This window comes from Cygnus atratus, chromosome 3 (genome assembly GCF_013377495.2).
Source record: "Cygnus atratus isolate AKBS03 ecotype Queensland, Australia chromosome 3, CAtr_DNAZoo_HiC_assembly, whole genome shotgun sequence".
Lineage (NCBI taxonomy): Eukaryota > Metazoa > Chordata > Aves > Anseriformes > Anatidae > Cygnus > Cygnus atratus.
In genome coordinates, this window is record NC_066364.1 from 101617083 (window position 1) to 101634484 (window position 17402).

The following is a 17402-nucleotide window of genomic DNA, read 5'->3' on the forward strand; positions in this document are numbered from 1 at the left end:
GAGAATGAGCTTTCAAAGATGTTAATCCTCATGCTCTTCTCTGACATCGAGGGGAACAGTGTAGGTACAGGTGAAAACCAAGGCACTAGGCACTGTCTGCACCAGCTCCCCTGTCTATCCTCTAGAAAGGTATCAGCAACCACTTTTTTTTTTTTTTTAATATTCTTGAAAATCTTTCTTAGGGCAAGAGTTGTTCTGTTACAGTATCTTATTGCTTGGTTAAAAATTGAAGGAAAAATGTTTTCCATTAAATACTGAAATATTTTATGAGTAATGGAGATGATGTACGCAAAATTACATACTAAACTTTGCACTCTGAGTAAATTAAGTTTTTCCAGCATTTAAGTTAATGATAAATAGACACTGGATATTTTTCACTGGTCCTGTGTTTCTTGGAGCTTTTTGCTGACTTTGGGAGCTAGCCAGTCTTTATAACATTTTGCAATAGTCAGTATTATTCTGAATTTTCTATGTAATATATTTCAAAGACCATTGCATCAGGATCCTGCATCTAATCTTGTTTGCTTTATTCATGACCTTGTGTTACTCCTTTTGTCCTTTTCATGTGAGGCAAACGAAGATATTTGAAATACTTACTTTTAAACTTACAGAGTCTGTTTCATGTCCATTTTGATTTCTTTATGTTTATGTTAAAACATAACTCTGAGGTGAAAACAAAATGAAACTGCATTTTTGGCATCCTGCAATATGTAAAGTTGTCTAGAAGCTTTGAAAGAATGTTTAGCTAATATGATTTACGGTGGGGATTTCCAGCTTCTATAATAAGAGAATCTTGTAGATGGCGTTTGATCCAGTTCAATTAATATAAAATAGAAACCTACCGGCAAGATATTCTTTTGATATAAGTTGTTGTGTATTTAACAGATACATACATATATACACTTTCTTTGTTTAAAGTAGCTTAGCCTTTAGGAAGCATTTTCAAAATGCTACAGTTTCAAGGACATTTAGACAAGAATCCTCAGCCTGACTTAGAAGTGAAAGTGATCATGCAGATGAGAATGTCTCAAAGATATACAGAAGAGGCAGAAAAATGTAGAAAAGTCTGAAGGGCCAGTCAAATAAACTAACACGTTGCCTGGACTGTTGTATTGGCTGCAGAAGGACAAGACTTGTCCCGCACGCTCCCTCCCCCAGCCATGTTGGTTATCAGCAATTTTTAGTATAATTGGCTAGTTGATCTTAACCTTCTAGGCTGTTAAGCTAAGCATCTTTCTTACAATTGTGTAGAATTGTAGCAGAGTTAGGTTAATTTTTTTTTGCCTGGTCAGGGTCAGGTTTGGGGATTTTGGAGAAGTAAAAGTACATGCCATTTTAAAGAAACTGGAATATCCCAGTCTCTTGCACGTCTGATAGTAAATCGTTGCAAATGGCTATAATGTAAAGGAACAAAAGAGAAAAAATACTTGTTGGCTGTTATTTGATCTCTGGTAATAAAGCTTTTATTTTCAGACCTCCGTGTTAAAAGCTAAAGTACAAACAGAAATCTTTGTCCTGGGTTGTGGCTTCAGAGAGAACTCGCCCACTTGAAGTTAGGCATCTGTGCAAAGACTGAGTGTGGTCCTAACGTGTGGCAAGTGCTAAAATGAGTAACTGTGTTGTTTTTTCCAGCGGATTTTGGAGACTATAATCAGTTTGAATCTCATGACTTCCTCCGAGAATATGTCTTGTTTCCTATGGTGAGTTCCTTATCCTCTTCTCTTGTGGTCTTCTCTGAATAATTTCTCCATGCCTCAGAGATGGCTTTGTTGATAACAATAAAAGCACCGGTGCTAAATTATTAGCAGCGGATGTAAACTTTGCTCCCCAAATCCTGCAATGTACTTGGTTGTAGCTGAATGAATATATGCTATGGAAATGTAGCCCTTTTTCAGTTCCTGTTAAGCCTCCTCTGGGAACAGCTGTCAACAAAAGAAGTGTACTTATTTGAATCAAAAAAGCATTTGCAGCTATTTAGAAAGGTGTATATTAGTCATACTGCAGTATTAGTAACATGGCACGTTATAAAGGGATATGAAAGCTGCTGATGTAATAAATGTTGTGTCACAGGACAAATCATGCAGTCTTTGCTCAAGAGAATGCGAATTTACATCAACTGACTACTAGACTGAAGAGAAGCATGAATCAGTTCTCAAAATATCCTCCAGGGACAGTGCTGTAAATTTGTTTTAAATTTGAATTGGAACTAGCACATAATTTGAATGCTGAGGGAATTGTTTTAGGTCACTGATGACATTAGAAACTGGTGATAAATGCCAAGCACTTGCAACCCATGACACTAAGCCCATCTGGGAGGATGGATTGTTGGGGGGAGGGGGGCAAGACACAACACTACAACCTGCTCAGATAGAGGCTGGCTTTATCTTTGACCGCCAACTCCATCAACACAGGAAGTGAGTCTAAGCTTCATAAAAGAAAAAGAACTTGGAATTCTCTCAGAATAGAAACAAAAATTGGAAGTGGGTTGGGGTTCCCCTGCCCTAAATGTCACTTCCTAGAAATCAGGCATGTGGTTTCCTTCTGCAATTAGTGTCAAGGTAGACGGAGAGTGATTAAGCTCACTATACTTCGAAGGCATGAGAAACATACTTCCAGAAGCATTTCATCCCATTTACCTTCACTTTTTGACAGTATAGAAGCTGCAGCCTTCTCTAAGTTGGTAGTCAATTCCCAAGTTCAAAAAGGTAACACTTGCACAGTGTCTTCAAGTCAAAGTGCAATTTCAAGCTAGCAGACAGTTGAATATAGAAATTCAGCAGAAAGAGGAGAAAATAATGAATACGCAGAGATCTGAATATGCTTTTGATACCTAGAACATGGCTTCAGTATTGACCTTTCACTAAGGAACTTCTGTTAGCTTGACTAGCAGAGCAGCTGTTAATTCATCTATTCTTGTTGCAACAAGGATTTCATGTTAATAATAGGTAGTTGTTGATCCTGTGTATGGTTGATGGCTTACAAAGTCATATGGTAGTGTATGTGGGAAAGGTGATGGATGAAATTATAGACAGGAAGGTGTAGTCAAGTTGTCACTTTGTAAATTACTCCTGCAAAGTTCTTTCAATGTGCTGATGGTATTTTTCTTTTCAACAACAACAACAAAACCAAAAAAAAAAAGGGGTGGGGGCAGAGGAGAACTGGAAAATTTAAGCATCCAGATGAGATTTCAAGCCGCATTTAAATGTAGTTTACTTTTCAGGCCAACCTCCTAGGACCTCCTTTTCTGAGTCAGCTGCCTTTGTTGTGTTGTGGTCAGCTCCCTTCCGTTTTGGATGTGCTCACTTTGTGGTATCTAGCTGTTCATCCATGCTGCTACCACTAAATTTGACAAGATCAGCAAAGTGTCAGCTTCCTGCAGTCTTCAGGAGCCTACTCTTAAATCAACTTTTCTCTAGGCATCTCTTTCCTTTTATTTAACTTCTCGTCTCTGCCCTTCTGGGGAGGAGTGGATAACATAACAGTAAATATTTCACTGCAACTTCAGTGACAGTTGCGAAGTGCTGCAGATAGGAACTAGTCCTGAAGCAAGTGGGAGTATGCGAGCGAATCTCAGGCATAGAAGGAGCCTCCAACAAGAACGTTGCCATAAATTCATTAGCGAAGGGAGCTGGTGAATGAGGGAGGGGCAGCTACATTTGTACTGTTTGATCTTGTGAGGCTACAATGTGTGTCAAATGGCATTTCTTCAGCAGCAAAAAGAACAAAGTTATGTACACAGTACACCCCACAGGTGTGTAGCTGTGCATAGGCATGTACCATGCCATTTTTCATTAGCACGCTACCACTTTTACATTTTTTTGTGGCAGAAGCAAATATCAGAGGGAGGGCCCCATTGAGCAAGAAACAGGCAGTGTATTTAAGTACGTTACATGCAGCCTTAAGGCTTTTTAAAATAAAAATAAGGACTTTGAGGTTTTGCAAGAAAATTTTTCAGCTTCCTTTTTGTTGCCTTGAATTTATGAGCAGACTTCATTTATTAACTTGCTTGCAATTATTTCAGACTTGTTTCTACCACACATGCGATTATATTTGTGGAGGATAAATTCTACTCAGAAATGTGTTGCAAGTGTAAGGTGAATTTCATTACGTTTGAAGAGAGAGCAAAATTTTTGATTCCTATTAACGTAGGGAAGGCAGTACCAGCAGGTTGTAGGACAGAAAATACCCATGACTTCAATTTGCATGGTCTATGGAATATTTTGGTCTGTTGAAAAAGGTATATAATCGTTTATAGAACTTCCAAGTGCTTTTAAAGGCTTGTTTGGTCCTTATTCAGGAAAAGATCCCTTATCCATGCTCTGTACTCTGTTTTGTATTGTAGAATAAAAGCCACCTAAACCCTGTTCTAGCAGTATCTTTTTAGAAAAAATAAATAATAAAAAAAAAAGTTCGACGTGTTTTTCTTGCATATTTTCAGCACCCTGTGCTTGGATATGTGCCCTGAATTTTCAGTGTATTTGGTGCTAGGTTCTCTCTGTGTAACTACGTGCAAGAACACGAACGGGAAACAACCCTGAAATGTATGCCATCATAATTCCTGTCTTGTATTTTATTCTCTCTCTCATTGGATGACTAGCTTTTGATGCTACCTCATTTTCTTACAGGACTGGACCCAAGATGAAGCTGTCTTGGAAGAGTTGACGCAAAAGGTTGCACAGGAACACCGAACTCATAGGTGAGGTAGCCTATCTCCATGTTACTATTATGCTACATCTAGCTGGATTTTTAGTCTGTTACAAAAGATTATCTGCCTCAGTTCCTTGGACATTTTGTGTGCACAAGAATCCCAAATAAATGAGAATTTCCACCACGAGGTTTAATGAGTATGTGTAAAACTAGTGGTGCTACAGAGTAGACTTCTTTTCTCTTTTTGACTTCGTTTAAATCCTGATGGTAAAAGACCTCATGACTTGATCGGGGGTTGTCCAAGGGTCTGTTCAAGGGTTTTCTCTCATTCAAGAGAGGGAGGGTTATGCACACTCTCAGTGTAACACAAATGAAAATAACAGGAGGTGGAATCCCTTTCTTGTTGGGTTTTAAGTCTAGTTGTGGAAAAGCTAAAATACATTGTCACCAATTAATAACCTGCGCATTAGTGCTCCAGAACAAATACCTTCTTTGTAAGTAGACCTCTTTCATGTCATCTAGGTGTCCTTGTGGTAAAAGAATTCAAAGTTCTCGAGTTCGGTTCTTAGAAAAACATCAGCGCCTCTATGGCATTGGAAATAATCTTTCTTATTATGTTATGAATCTGCATTTAAAACTTGATTATGTGAAATGCTATAGGAATAGTATGTGGAAAGGTGCAGCATTTCCCATTTTATGCCAGAAAATGATCCTAAAGGGGCAAACACAAATGTGTGAGTTGAAGGTCATTTTCATTGTGAGTTTTAATGCAAACTTGGGCCTTTGCAGCCGAAGGGTTAGTTTCCGAGCTGGCCGTGCATACACCTGGTTCTGTTCTTCAGTATCTCTGCCACAGGCTGCTTGTGTGATCTTGGTTAACTCCCAGACTTGAAAGGGAAGATTTCCATCCCCCATTGTGCTCTTTAGTGCCATTTCAGCAGCACACAGAACAAATACTTATTCTCATTTCAGCAGGTAGATCAAATTCCAGATTCTTTCTTTCCCCGTTTCTCCTAGGTATTTGTTGGTTTCCTATATTTCTGTTTATATGCTGTGGTAAGGAGGAGCAAAGAGGAGAAACATTAAGTGACCTTCTTTTGGAACAACCTGCAATCTATTCTGACCTGCTTTTGAGAACTGAAATCTGTCTGAATTCCTGAGCTGTGACAGGAGCATGTGTGGACACGCGTGTCAAAGTTTTTTCAGATGGCTTGTTCTCTGTTACGAAAGAGAACCTGCTCAAAATTTGGATTCAGTGCCTGTGTTTTTGAACAGCAAATATGAATATATAGGTCTTTACTTTTAGGCCATTTTAAGCACCTTTAGTGAATTCTTAAGCTAGTTATGCAAATTAGAACCCTTGTGGCTCAAACTGGCCATCCAAGGCTAGGCACAACCTGTTGCAATGGCCCGATGTTTTAATAAAGCTTGGAAAACGTTTGCATGCAGAAGAAGCTGAGTAAAGGGATCAGTTCAGTTCGTTCCTGCTGTAATTTGAACTAATGCTTTGTACCTTACCTTAGAAGCATACAGTAAAATTCCTCCCCTTCCAGATTATGATCCTAGCGTTGAAAGTTTTGTTGTACATTTCTAGGCTGCATTTACAAAGCATCTTGTGAAATGGTTTGTGAATCTCCCAATTTTTTGCACTAGTATTTTTTGCATGCATGTAATATTGAAGCGTTTGCTGCCTTTTGTTATTCCAATTGCAGTGGCATTACAGCGGCAGAGGCTGAGTTAATGTACATCAATGAAGTGGAACGCCTTGATGGATTTGGACAGGAAACTTTCCCTGTGAAGGTATGTCAGCATATATTATACAGAAACCTCTAAGTTAAATGATGTAGGAGTCTGTGGCAACCTTTGTAACACATGCAAGTTGTTCGTCCAAAAGAGGCAGGAGTTGTTTTTCTGTTCCAGAAGATGAAATGATTTCTGGTAGTTTGAATGCATGCTGCAGCACGAGGGTATCTTAGGCCTCTGCTGTTACTTTCCTTCCACCAAAATCTTTTTTGACAAAAAAGGTTGCTATGTGCAAGAGCCTTCCCGCAGATATTATTGCATGATAGGTAAGTATGAGTGGTGGACTGGGTGCTCTACAAAAATGCAGAAATATGTTAGCCTTGTACGAAAGAGTAGTAGGCTGGTATTGTAGACAAATAGAACTGCATTTGAATATACAGCTGAAAGATGTTGTTATTGTTGTTCCTGTTACACATATTTCTAATAGTGTTTCTTCTCTTTATATAGAGATATCTGCATATGTATGCATAAGTATATGTATATTTATATAGACAAAAACACACAGATTTTTTCCCCGTGTCCAGGACAAGGAGATACAAGTTCTCTGAACAGCCTAAACTAAAAACTGTCAGCTGTAGGACCTCTGCTGCCTTGTAGTATAGGTGGAAGTATTCTGATGAAAGCGGCACCGAAAATCAGTTCATAGGCCGTGGCTTGAAAACTGGTGTCCATTGTTTGTTTGCTGAAGGACGAATGTTTAGTAATTGGAAACAAATGTGGATAGTCCATTGCTGCCTTCCAGGGACAAAGTACAAGAAGACCAGGAGAACAGCTCTAATCTGATCTTTTAAAACGCAGGGGCACTTCATGATTCCTAGAACTTAGGCATGTGTAGTGCATGAACTACTCTTTATACCTTCCTTTTAGCAGTTCTTTTTAACCATGCTATTTGCGTTACCACTTTGAAGTGGTATATATGCTATATATGAAGCTGTGAGGAGTTGTTTTTGTTGATAATGTTCAAAAACCTCTTTGTTAACAGCATTAAACGTTTCTAGCGAAAATAAAAGGCATTTTTACGAAAAAAAAGTTTGCAAAACGGAGCAGGAGCACATGCTTTTCAAATGGGAATGTGCAGGAGACATGGGTAGACAACAGAATTTCTGAAAAGCAGTGCAGGAACAGTGGACAGTACATGATGCAAGCAGATGAATATTTAAGCAATAATTGAAAAACAATGAAGGCTGTATCTGTATAAAGATACAACAAATACTTCTTTAGGGTGACACACTGTGAACTTCTACACAGTACTTTAAAAGAGGAAGGGTGAAGGGTAGAGCTTTTGAGAGGGATTCCATCTCCAGGTGTGGTTTTCTGAAATCTCTGCATGTTTTAACAGATGACTGGAGCAATACTGTGAATGCAAAAGAGGACTGTTGCTTTTGGTAGTCATACAGGCTCTAGATAGCTATAATCACAATTACTGGGGAAGTGGGGTATTATATAACAAACGCCAGTTTGTGGTGTGCATGTTGTTTCATAGAGGAGAACCTCGAGCTCACTTAGCCTTAATCTATTCTCAGTAATCAACAGAATGAATCCACTTAAGTGTTAGTTGCTTTGAAATAATGAAAATCAGAGTCCAATAAAGCACCAAAATATAGGTTAGTCAAGGGTTAGTCCCACATTCGTCCTGAAGAATAGCTTCTGTTTGGTGGTTCAGCATGTGTTCTTATGCACGTCTTTGCCAGTTTCTTTATTAAACTAAATATATACTCTTTTTGTGCAGGATAATCATGGAAACGACATACACCTTGGTATTTTCTTCATGGGAATCTTCATAAAAAACAGAATTGGAAGGACAACTGTGATCTATAGGTAAAAACTAGGGACTTCTGTATTTAAAGTGAGTTTCTTTTCAGAGCTCTGTGTGTGGTTTTTTTTTCCTTACGTATGTGACTTCAATAGTGCCAATGCTCTAACTAAGGAGTAGTCACCTCACTGTTTTCAGCGTTGGCCTCTTGGCCGTAAGAGATGTGATAAAGAATAATTTCTGATGTCTCTGAATGGGTTTGACAGCAAGAAAGACATAGTTGTCTGTCATGTATCTTGTTCTACTTACAAGGCTTTGATCCCTTTTCTTTGCTTGCCTTTGTGTCTGCTTCTTTGATGCATCTGAATGCAAATCTGTTAAACCTCACTGTTGGCAGCTTTAGGCACTCAGTGTTTCTGAAAATCTGGTTGCTATATTTAGGTACCCCGCTAAAAAAGCTGAACTTTCTCATTCTGTAATTTTGAAAATCCTGGCTGTGTCACTTATATGTTTGTACTGCTGTTTGTTTTGGTTATTGAGAATCACTGAAGCCATTCCATTGACCTTCATTGTGGGTTTTGTTATTTCTTATAAAAATTTGTTCTGTATGAAGGTGTTGCTAGAAATCTGCATGATTCCAGGGAAGGTGGTGTTTCTGTCATTTCTTTTTGCTGCTTTTGGGTATTTCTCTTAATGCTGAAGTCAACTTGGAGTGGATTTTTCCTAGTCCTTGTTGCTGTTAGAATATCAACACCTATGCAGCCAAAAAATTGTTTTATGAGGTACACTCATTTTTAGTCATTAGCTAAGGCTTGTATCAGACTTGAGCAAGAAGGGTGTTCAGTTTCTTTGTTTTTGTCTGTTTTTTTTTTTTTTTTTTTTTTTTTTGCACCTTATAAAAGGTTTAAGCGGTCATCTTCAAAAATGTCAGGGCTACCTTTTCCATAGAGCTGATGTTTTGCATATGAACTTTTGTGAAGAAATTAGATAATTATTTTAACTGTGCCATTCTGAAGACGTGTGAAAATGTAGGTGACAAAAGCAAGAAGTTTCTTAAATGTAGAAATAATAGTTGGTGCTGGGATCCTTACTCTTTGGAAATATGCGCTTCAAGCATCCTGCCATGACATGAAGAGGAATGCATGCTGCAAACAGAACAAACAAGTCCTTTCCATCTCCATGGATTGCATGCAATGTACGCCAATGTGTCTGTCAGCTATTTGTAAGAAGATTATAACTCTGATCTTGGGTAACTTGACAATTACTTGAAAAAAAGATTGCGAACGTTAAACAGGGTATTAGCATGGTATGCATAGCCTACATAACCATGTTGTCAAGTTAACCTCCTTTAGGAAGAATTGACTATGTAGGAAAGTTGGAAGCAGAGTTTGGAGAGGAATGGCATTATATTATAAAAAAAAAAAAAAAAAAAATCCATCTTGTTAAAGTCACTCTGTACAAAAATGCTACAGTTCAGTGTAATATTTATTATAATGTATTTTTGATGTACCTTCTGTTGTGATTCTTCAAATCAGTGTTTTTAAAGAGAGCTTTTAACTTTCCTGTTTTGGGTTAAGAACAGAATAATCTCACTCATTGAATCAGAGCTTGACTTCCTCATTTTCCTGACCATGATTCTTCACCAAACAGCTACTGAAAAGCTTTCCCATAAAACAAGACTAATGTTGACTAAGGGATTCTTAATGTGTTTGTGAAATGTTTGAGTGTATGTGTTGGCAAACTCTACCACTTTTTTTTTTTTTTTTAACTCTTACAGGTGGAATGACATTGGGAATATTGCACATAACAAGTCTTCGATTGTTCTAGAGTTGATCAACAAAGAAGAGAATGTGCTTTTTCACACAGTAAGAAAAAGATCTAATCAGTGTTATCAAGAATCTGCTTATATAGAACATAGATACAAAAAAAAAAAACTTTTTTATTCCACTCCAAGCATACTAAAGTGTAATATGCTGGGAAGTTTGCAAAAAAAAAAAAAAAAAAAGTGCTTGTTGGATGAAACATCCACAGTGCCATGTTATCGTACACACACACACTGAAACTCAAGGAGGGGTGCAGTGCTGCTCTGCACTTCTTCAAATCGCTCTACATCTCGCTGAACCAAGGCCAATGTAGAAACTGGACCAGCAACCTTGATCCATTTTTTGTTGTCGTCCCTCTTCCCCTCCCACTGTGACTTAGCACTGAAGTGGCAGCATGTAAAGGCATGCCACTGTATTTCAGTAATTCAATGCCTTAAACACTCTTGAGGGCACTAGACGTGTTCTTGGCAGCCAGCTCCTGTACATGACAGACCTTACCAAGCATTACTGCAATTTGATTTGTAGAACTCTTCTTTGTTATTGGTGAGAACAACAAAATGAATGATTTATTTTTTTTCTGATTTTTCTTGTGTTTAAAGGATGATCTTGAAAATGCCAAATATATTTCACGGCTGTTTGCAGCAAGACATAAGTTTTACAAACAGAACAAAATCTGCACAGAGTGAGTACTCTTTCTTCAGAGTTATGTTCTGACAACCCTGCTTTGGAAGTGCTCTGAGTTTTGCCGTGTCTGTTTTTGTTTGTTTTTTCTAGTCACTTGTGTCAGTTATTCTGTTCTACTTTGCCTTTTTTTTTCTCTTTGTTTTAACCACCAGCTAGAACAGAAGAATGAGAATGAAATTTAATTCTGAGCCTTGGGAGGCTTGATGCATGAGCCCTGTTGGATACTGCTCACCAAGCAGCCAAATCTGACAGAATAATGAATTGAAGCCCTTGGTCTCTGCTGTTCATGACCCAGAGTGTTAGTATAAACTGGAGTGAAAGGTGACATAACATGCCAAAATATGAATTACAGTAGTGTTTTGAGGATGCGTTACCCAGGTAGCTTCTAAGGCTCGTGGAGAACACAGGTTATCCTCTTCTAATTTAGGTACCATAATTTATTCACTTCTTATATGCAGCAAGCAAGGCAGGACACATGGGAATGTTCATCAGCCTAGTCATAGTTGCATGACTCAGCAGAGACTGAATCTGAATCTAGAGTTTCTTACAGGCACTGCTTTGAGCACTTACTAAGAAACTGGCCATGACATAGTCCTTTCACAGCTGTAGTCACCCTAACTGGAGGAATTCATAAGGCTTTTTTTGTAAGTCAAAAGTAAGTTTATTAGCTGAGAACGTTTCATTTATACCACTACACGGCCACTTTTAGTTTGAGGTAAATTTAGTTTTAAGAGGTCTAGGGTTTTGTGAAACTTTTATAATATGCCACGTTTGTATAGCAATGAGAACATGAATTCATTGCAAAACTTACCAGTTTAGTTAGCTGCAAAGCTATAAAGAAGTCTCATCTCCAACAACAGCTCTAGTTAGGGCTGGGCATCCCATCTGTTCAGCTGGGTGATGCCATCTGTTGGAAAATAAAGCCAAAATGATGAAGGGAAGATTGGAAGGTCTAACTTTCTAGTATTACATATGCGCACAGTATATAAACATACGCTGAGTTACAAGTATTGGAGAAACTGAAGAGGTGAACTGTATACAGTGATCTTTTCACATACAGGAAGATGATGTTGATTAGGTTTCAGATATTGTTTACAGTTCTCGGGAAGCGAGTGGAAGACCAGAAAAGACCTTTATTAGCAGCATATAATGCATTTCATTAGTCCAGTGCTAAATATAGTAGTTTCAGAGAAATTAAGTTCAAAGGAAGTTCCTCAGTCTTTTCCCTGTGACAGTCAAAAAAGAGAAAACAAAATACCATCACCCACTGTATTAGAATATTTCCCCTTCGAAGCTGTTTATTGGGGTCAACAGAGAGGACTATTCTGTTACAGTGCATAATCCAGACTGCAGAAGCAATAGCTTTTGATGATGTTTATTTCTGACTACTGAGCCATAAGTATGTGGGTACCATGAATTGAGTGTATGTATCAGCTTCACATACAGCTTCCAAATATTTGGACTAATAAAATAGGGAACATCATGATGTCAGTGAGAGAAATAACTGGAGTTTAAATGTATTTTTGCCATTATAATTGCCTTCCTTCCTACCACAGTCTCATGCGATATGAGCTTCTGTGTTAGGACCACAGATATTGATGACAGCATATGCCAGTGTCTGTTTTCTAGCCAAGTAATTTTCCTGACCTCTGTGTTAAAATTGTAGTTGTTTGTTTTCCTGTGTGCATTTCCTCTAATTGCACATAACATCATTCACCAGATCAGAAACTGTAAGAGGAGAAATCCCACCTTTCCTCTCTTCACGTAAGCACTGTATTTCTGCCTCCTTCAAATTGTTTCTCTTCCTATTTAATTTTCTTCCTCCCACACTCCTGCTTTCCACTGCACCTGGCTACTCTAACATTGTATCTGCCTCTGCTAGTATCATCTAACCAGTTGCTTTCTTCCTCATGATCTGTGTGCATTGCTTTGGAGTGATTGCTATGAATTTCATAAAATTGTCATTGTTTCAATGTTCACTTTAAGTCATCTGAGACGATGCCTGCGTGGCATGTTCAGTTTTTATTGCTTAAGAGACTTTTTTGTTTGATTCATTTTTAAATGAAGTTTTTTTTCCTTGTGTTTCCAAATAAGCTAAGTAGGATACTGAACAGAAGGCATGTATATTTTGGAATTAGAATACTGTCTGTATTTAGGGAAGGACCTGAATTATTTTCATCTTATTCATATTTTTTAATCTCATGAATGAGCAAGTATTTACAGATTCTTCATCTCTTGTCTTTCCCATTCATTCGTGAATTAGAATTGAAACACTGCAGTTTCTATTATTTTTTTATTTTTTCTTCCACAGACAATCAAATTCCCCTCCCCCTATCCGACGACGACCCACTTGGAGTAGATCGTCTTTGGTATGTACCATGGTGTTTTCTTTAAGAATGTCTATGGCACTACTAATGGAATGGGGCATTGTGTAAAATGGAATATTTGCTAAATTTCACATAAGCACATTAGCTTGTTTCTTGTAGGCAATATGATTGGAATGAGTTTCAAGGGTGTGGTTGCCCAGGTTGATTAATTTAACTGGATAATATCATCACTGAGTGTTTAGAAATTAGTCTTCAAGGCATTATATTTTTATTTGCCCTACAGAAACTAAGCATCTTTTCTACTGGATTGAGGTTAAATTCAATATGTAGAGAAAATAATTCTCTGCAGACTAGAAAGAACTTGAAATGTCTTACATTGTATATGTCAAAATCTAACCATTGCGTAATTTTAGAGCTTCTCATCTTGTTTCTTCTATTCCTCATTTTTTTGTAAAAAGTGTGCTTTCACTGTTTTACTGTTTACTTTCAGCTTCTTGGGTTGAGAGCTTATTCTCTATGTGAAGTTACTGTGATTTTAAGTAAAACTTTTATCATCGGTCCAAGACCTCTGAGTTTTTCTTAGTCTGTTTCCATTTTAACTGATCTTGATAAATAAATAAATACAACTTTTTCCTGAAATCTTGACTTCAGATTCCTTTGTCATTTCATTCTCAGCATGTTTCTGGGGTGTTACACAGAGATTGTATATCACGTTCTCTTAAGCACACTTACATTATTTTTGGTGTCTGCTAGTTTGGTCCCTGGAGATGACTGAAAAACTTAAGGTGAAGAAATGAAATGTGCTTTGCATTCTTATGCTACAGCTTCAGATACATCACAAAGGGAAGGAGAGAGCCTTCTTCTGTTAGATAAGGAAAATGTAAATCTACTTGTTAACAGGAAAAAAAAAATACTGCTGCTTGTTTGTTTTGAACACATGTAGGCAACAAGTTGTTTTTTTTTTTTCAAAAAGGCTCAGAAGGATCAAGGGGAGGAATAAATATATACTCATCAATTAAAATGTGAACTGGACTGCTAACTATCTATTCATGATGAACTTTTAAATGTTTTTTCATAGTTGTTTTGTTAACTTGTTGGTACAGTTATTGTACAGTTCTTATTTGGGGAGAGAGACTCCTGACTGTTCTGTGCTCTGTACACCTTTTATCTGCCTACCTATTCACTTGTCTTGTATGGTAGTAAATCAGTAGGCATAGATAGGAAGACAAGTGGAGTCTTTGGGGTGAGGCTCTACCACTCGACTGAGGATCATGCATGTTACTTTTAGATTAAGACCCATAACATTGTTTTGGCATCATAGTGAGCCTGTATTTTATTAACCATTATTTTAAAGCCATTTTACACTCTATCTCTTTCCTGTCAGGCTACCTGGTGATGTTTGTTTTCCAGCAAAACCTCCTCCATATATGTGATATGTTTAAATAATGGATTTATTATTATTATTATTATTTTTTTTAATCCAAGCAATCCTTAAGTTGGATGTTGAAGTTCTCCACACTTCTAAGCTTTCAGTCCTATTTCTTTATTTCTTTTGAAGAGGCAGATGGGCCTTCAAAAAAAGGAAAAAGGTGGGGGGGGGAGCCTTCAGCCCATTTGTGAACAGCTTCCATTATTTCATAATACCTATCTCAAAGACAACTGTCTGCTCCAAATTTGTACGTTCTCAGTAGGAATAACTTCCTCCTTCCTTGCGTATTTCCTCCACCCACTATTTGTTAGATTTTCAAACATCTTGGCTTCTTCCAGGCTAAACTGTCATACATGGGTTGTCAGGAGCAGTCTCCTTTACCCGAAACGTTCAGTGAGCGTACGGTTTTATACCCTTAGAAGTATAATTCGTCTAGCAGAAATATTTCCCGTCATCTTCCAGCTCTGGCTTAACACAGCCATTTTGTATGCAAGAATTCATACGTGCACTCAGTTTCTTTGATTCTCATTCCCTCTCCCCATTTACAAAGAAAATGTAAATTTAACCCATTCCCCACCCCCCCTTCAGTGGCAAACTGTTGCTTGGTGCTCATTTTATGCAGGCAAAGCTAAATTGTTTGGCATTTGTATTTTGCCTTGGGCATCCACAGAATTCCTTAATAGTTCAAACTACTTAAATCAGCCTAGATGAAAAGCCCTTATTCTGTTGTTAAGGAAGACATGTTCACGAGACAAGAGCATCTTCCTTCTCTCCTTGTATATCAAAGCATGCTTTCATAAACTCTGCTCAGCAGCACCAGACAGGACATTACAATGCAGGTGGTAAAATGAAATTGCAAAATTCATCAGTTTACTGATGGACAAGCTAGTGAATATAACATCAGCTGTGGCTTATTTCCCTGTAAATAACTCTACTAATTTAATGCTGAATTACCCCCTGTGATACCTGTACCGTTAAAAAGTTTGTTGTAGTGCAGATTGTTCAAGGAAGGCTCCAATTCGTTATCTAGGGGAATCCAATGTTCAAGTTGTCTGCAGAGTTATTTCAAGTCTGTATGCGCTCCTGTTTCTTGTATAACAGTGTTCTAGGGCCTTGAGTTTGTTCCATCTTCTGCTTTTGTCCTGATTAGGTGTTTGTGTGTCTTTTTTTTAGTTTAGTTTTGTTTTAATTGTTCAAGGGTAAGGGCTTTTAATAAACTTTTCAAAAGTTCTAAATGAGCTGTGAGTCTGAATGTTTTCTGAAGTGGTTTACTTTAAAGGAGTTTAAATGGTCAGTTTTGGGTTCCTTAGCAAAACCTAACAATTTACAAAATGTTACTCTCTGTTCTGTAAAGAAGAGCTGAGCATGTGTGTTCATCTGGGTAAGAAAGAACAGTATTCAGTTCCTATGTTTTCCTGTGTTTCATCTGCAAAAATTCTAGCAAACTGAATTCCTAATGCTTTTTTAACCTATGCTTTTATTTCAGCCAAGGCAACATCCATTTATACTGCCTCCTATGCATGTCCAGTGTGGAGAACACTACACTGAAACACATAATTCGCAAGGTACGTAGAATGTATATGTTACCTTAGGAGGACTTTAATTTTATGCATATACAGAGAAGCTACTACCCCCTTATATCTAGAATTCTAGTGCTGTCATGGTCAAATTAGAGTTGCTGCTGGAGGACAGCTAGCAGTTTTATAGTTAATACTGCAGTAAGTCTTGTGTTTAAAGTCAAATTTCAGTTTTAAAATTTCTCTAAAATATCTGTACATGATTATATGGATCTTAGACTTGGCATTCCAGTTAAATGAACTGAAAAAAATAATTTCTGAAGGAAGTATGGTGGCTGTACTCAAAGGCAGTGCCAGCTGGGATCTTGGAGAGAAATGGAGTGAGGGAAAAGGAGACAGTAGAACATCTGTTGCCATAGGAGAAATCAGTGTGCTATAGTCACAAAACTGATAATATTTAGATATTTCCTGCTGACTTTAACCAACATCTGCCTGCATTATTATCCATATGAACTTAAGGAGGGTTAACTACTTTAACCCCCATGTTTGACAAACAAATCCTCTAAGAGGTTGTACCGGGTTACTTTGATCAAGGCTGGGAATAGAGCCCAGCCTCTAAAAACCTTGAGTCTCACACCCTTAACCACCCCACCTTTTGGAAGACATGCAGCCAGGCCTATTAGGCTACCTTCTCAGCAGTTCATGAGAAGTACAGTTGAAGTGCTCTTAGTCACACGTGATAGCATTTTAGAATTGTGGTTGTCTGACTAGTTTTAAGGTAGAATTTGATAAGTTTTGAAAGGAGCCATTCAGTATAATTCCTTGCGTACAATAGAAGATTTATCTTAGTGGCTACTGCTATTTTACTGCTAAGCACAGCCTTTCAAAGGGGAGGTTTGATTTTAATTTTAGATGAACTGTAAAGTTCCTTCTTTTTTACCACAGATTTCTCAGTATTGTTGAAAAACTAATTTCAGAGATTTGGGAGCTACTACTTGTTTCTTACAAGGTTTTTGACATGGACAGTCTTGCAGTAAATTTGTGATGCAGGACATCATCTTTAACAACTTGATTCCCTCTCAGATATTCTTAGCTGAACTATTTTTTTTACATATTTTTCCTTAGTCTTGATACCTCTGTACTTCCAATCCTCAAAAACCGTTGATTCGTATGAAGCAGGATTTCCAGTTTCATTCTCAGACACTACGTTAAGTAATGGAGAGCAGTGCATCAGCAGAAAAGATAATTTTAAGGATTACCATAGGCTAGCAGCACTGGATTTCTAAGGTGGTAGCATCAGCAGTGAATCCTTCCAAGATACTGAGAGAGGTGTCATCCCTTTTCTACCTTGCCACCCCAGCCAAAAAAAAAAAAAACATTTTGTCTCTTTCTCATTTCATGTCTCCCACAGGGATCTGA

General features: G+C 37.7%; 1 protein-coding gene across 8 annotated transcripts in view; it reads left to right on the forward strand.

Moving 5' to 3' along the window:
- The window catches only part of PTPN14 (protein tyrosine phosphatase non-receptor type 14), a 109604-nt gene that overhangs the window by 74779 nt on the left and 17423 nt on the right, over positions 1 to 17402 (forward strand). For all 8 annotated transcript variants that reach the window (XM_035564885.2, XM_050709381.1, XM_035564880.2 and 5 more), the window contains 8 exons: positions 1633 to 1700; positions 4626 to 4696; positions 6360 to 6447; positions 8180 to 8268; positions 9981 to 10068; positions 10626 to 10708; positions 13022 to 13079; positions 15953 to 16031. In XM_035564885.2, the coding sequence (XP_035420778.1) occupies positions 1633 to 1700; positions 4626 to 4696; positions 6360 to 6447; positions 8180 to 8268; positions 9981 to 10068; positions 10626 to 10708; positions 13022 to 13079; positions 15953 to 16031 (624 nt within the window). The remainder of the gene's footprint in view (positions 1 to 1632; positions 1701 to 4625; positions 4697 to 6359; positions 6448 to 8179; positions 8269 to 9980; positions 10069 to 10625; positions 10709 to 13021; positions 13080 to 15952; positions 16032 to 17402) is intronic.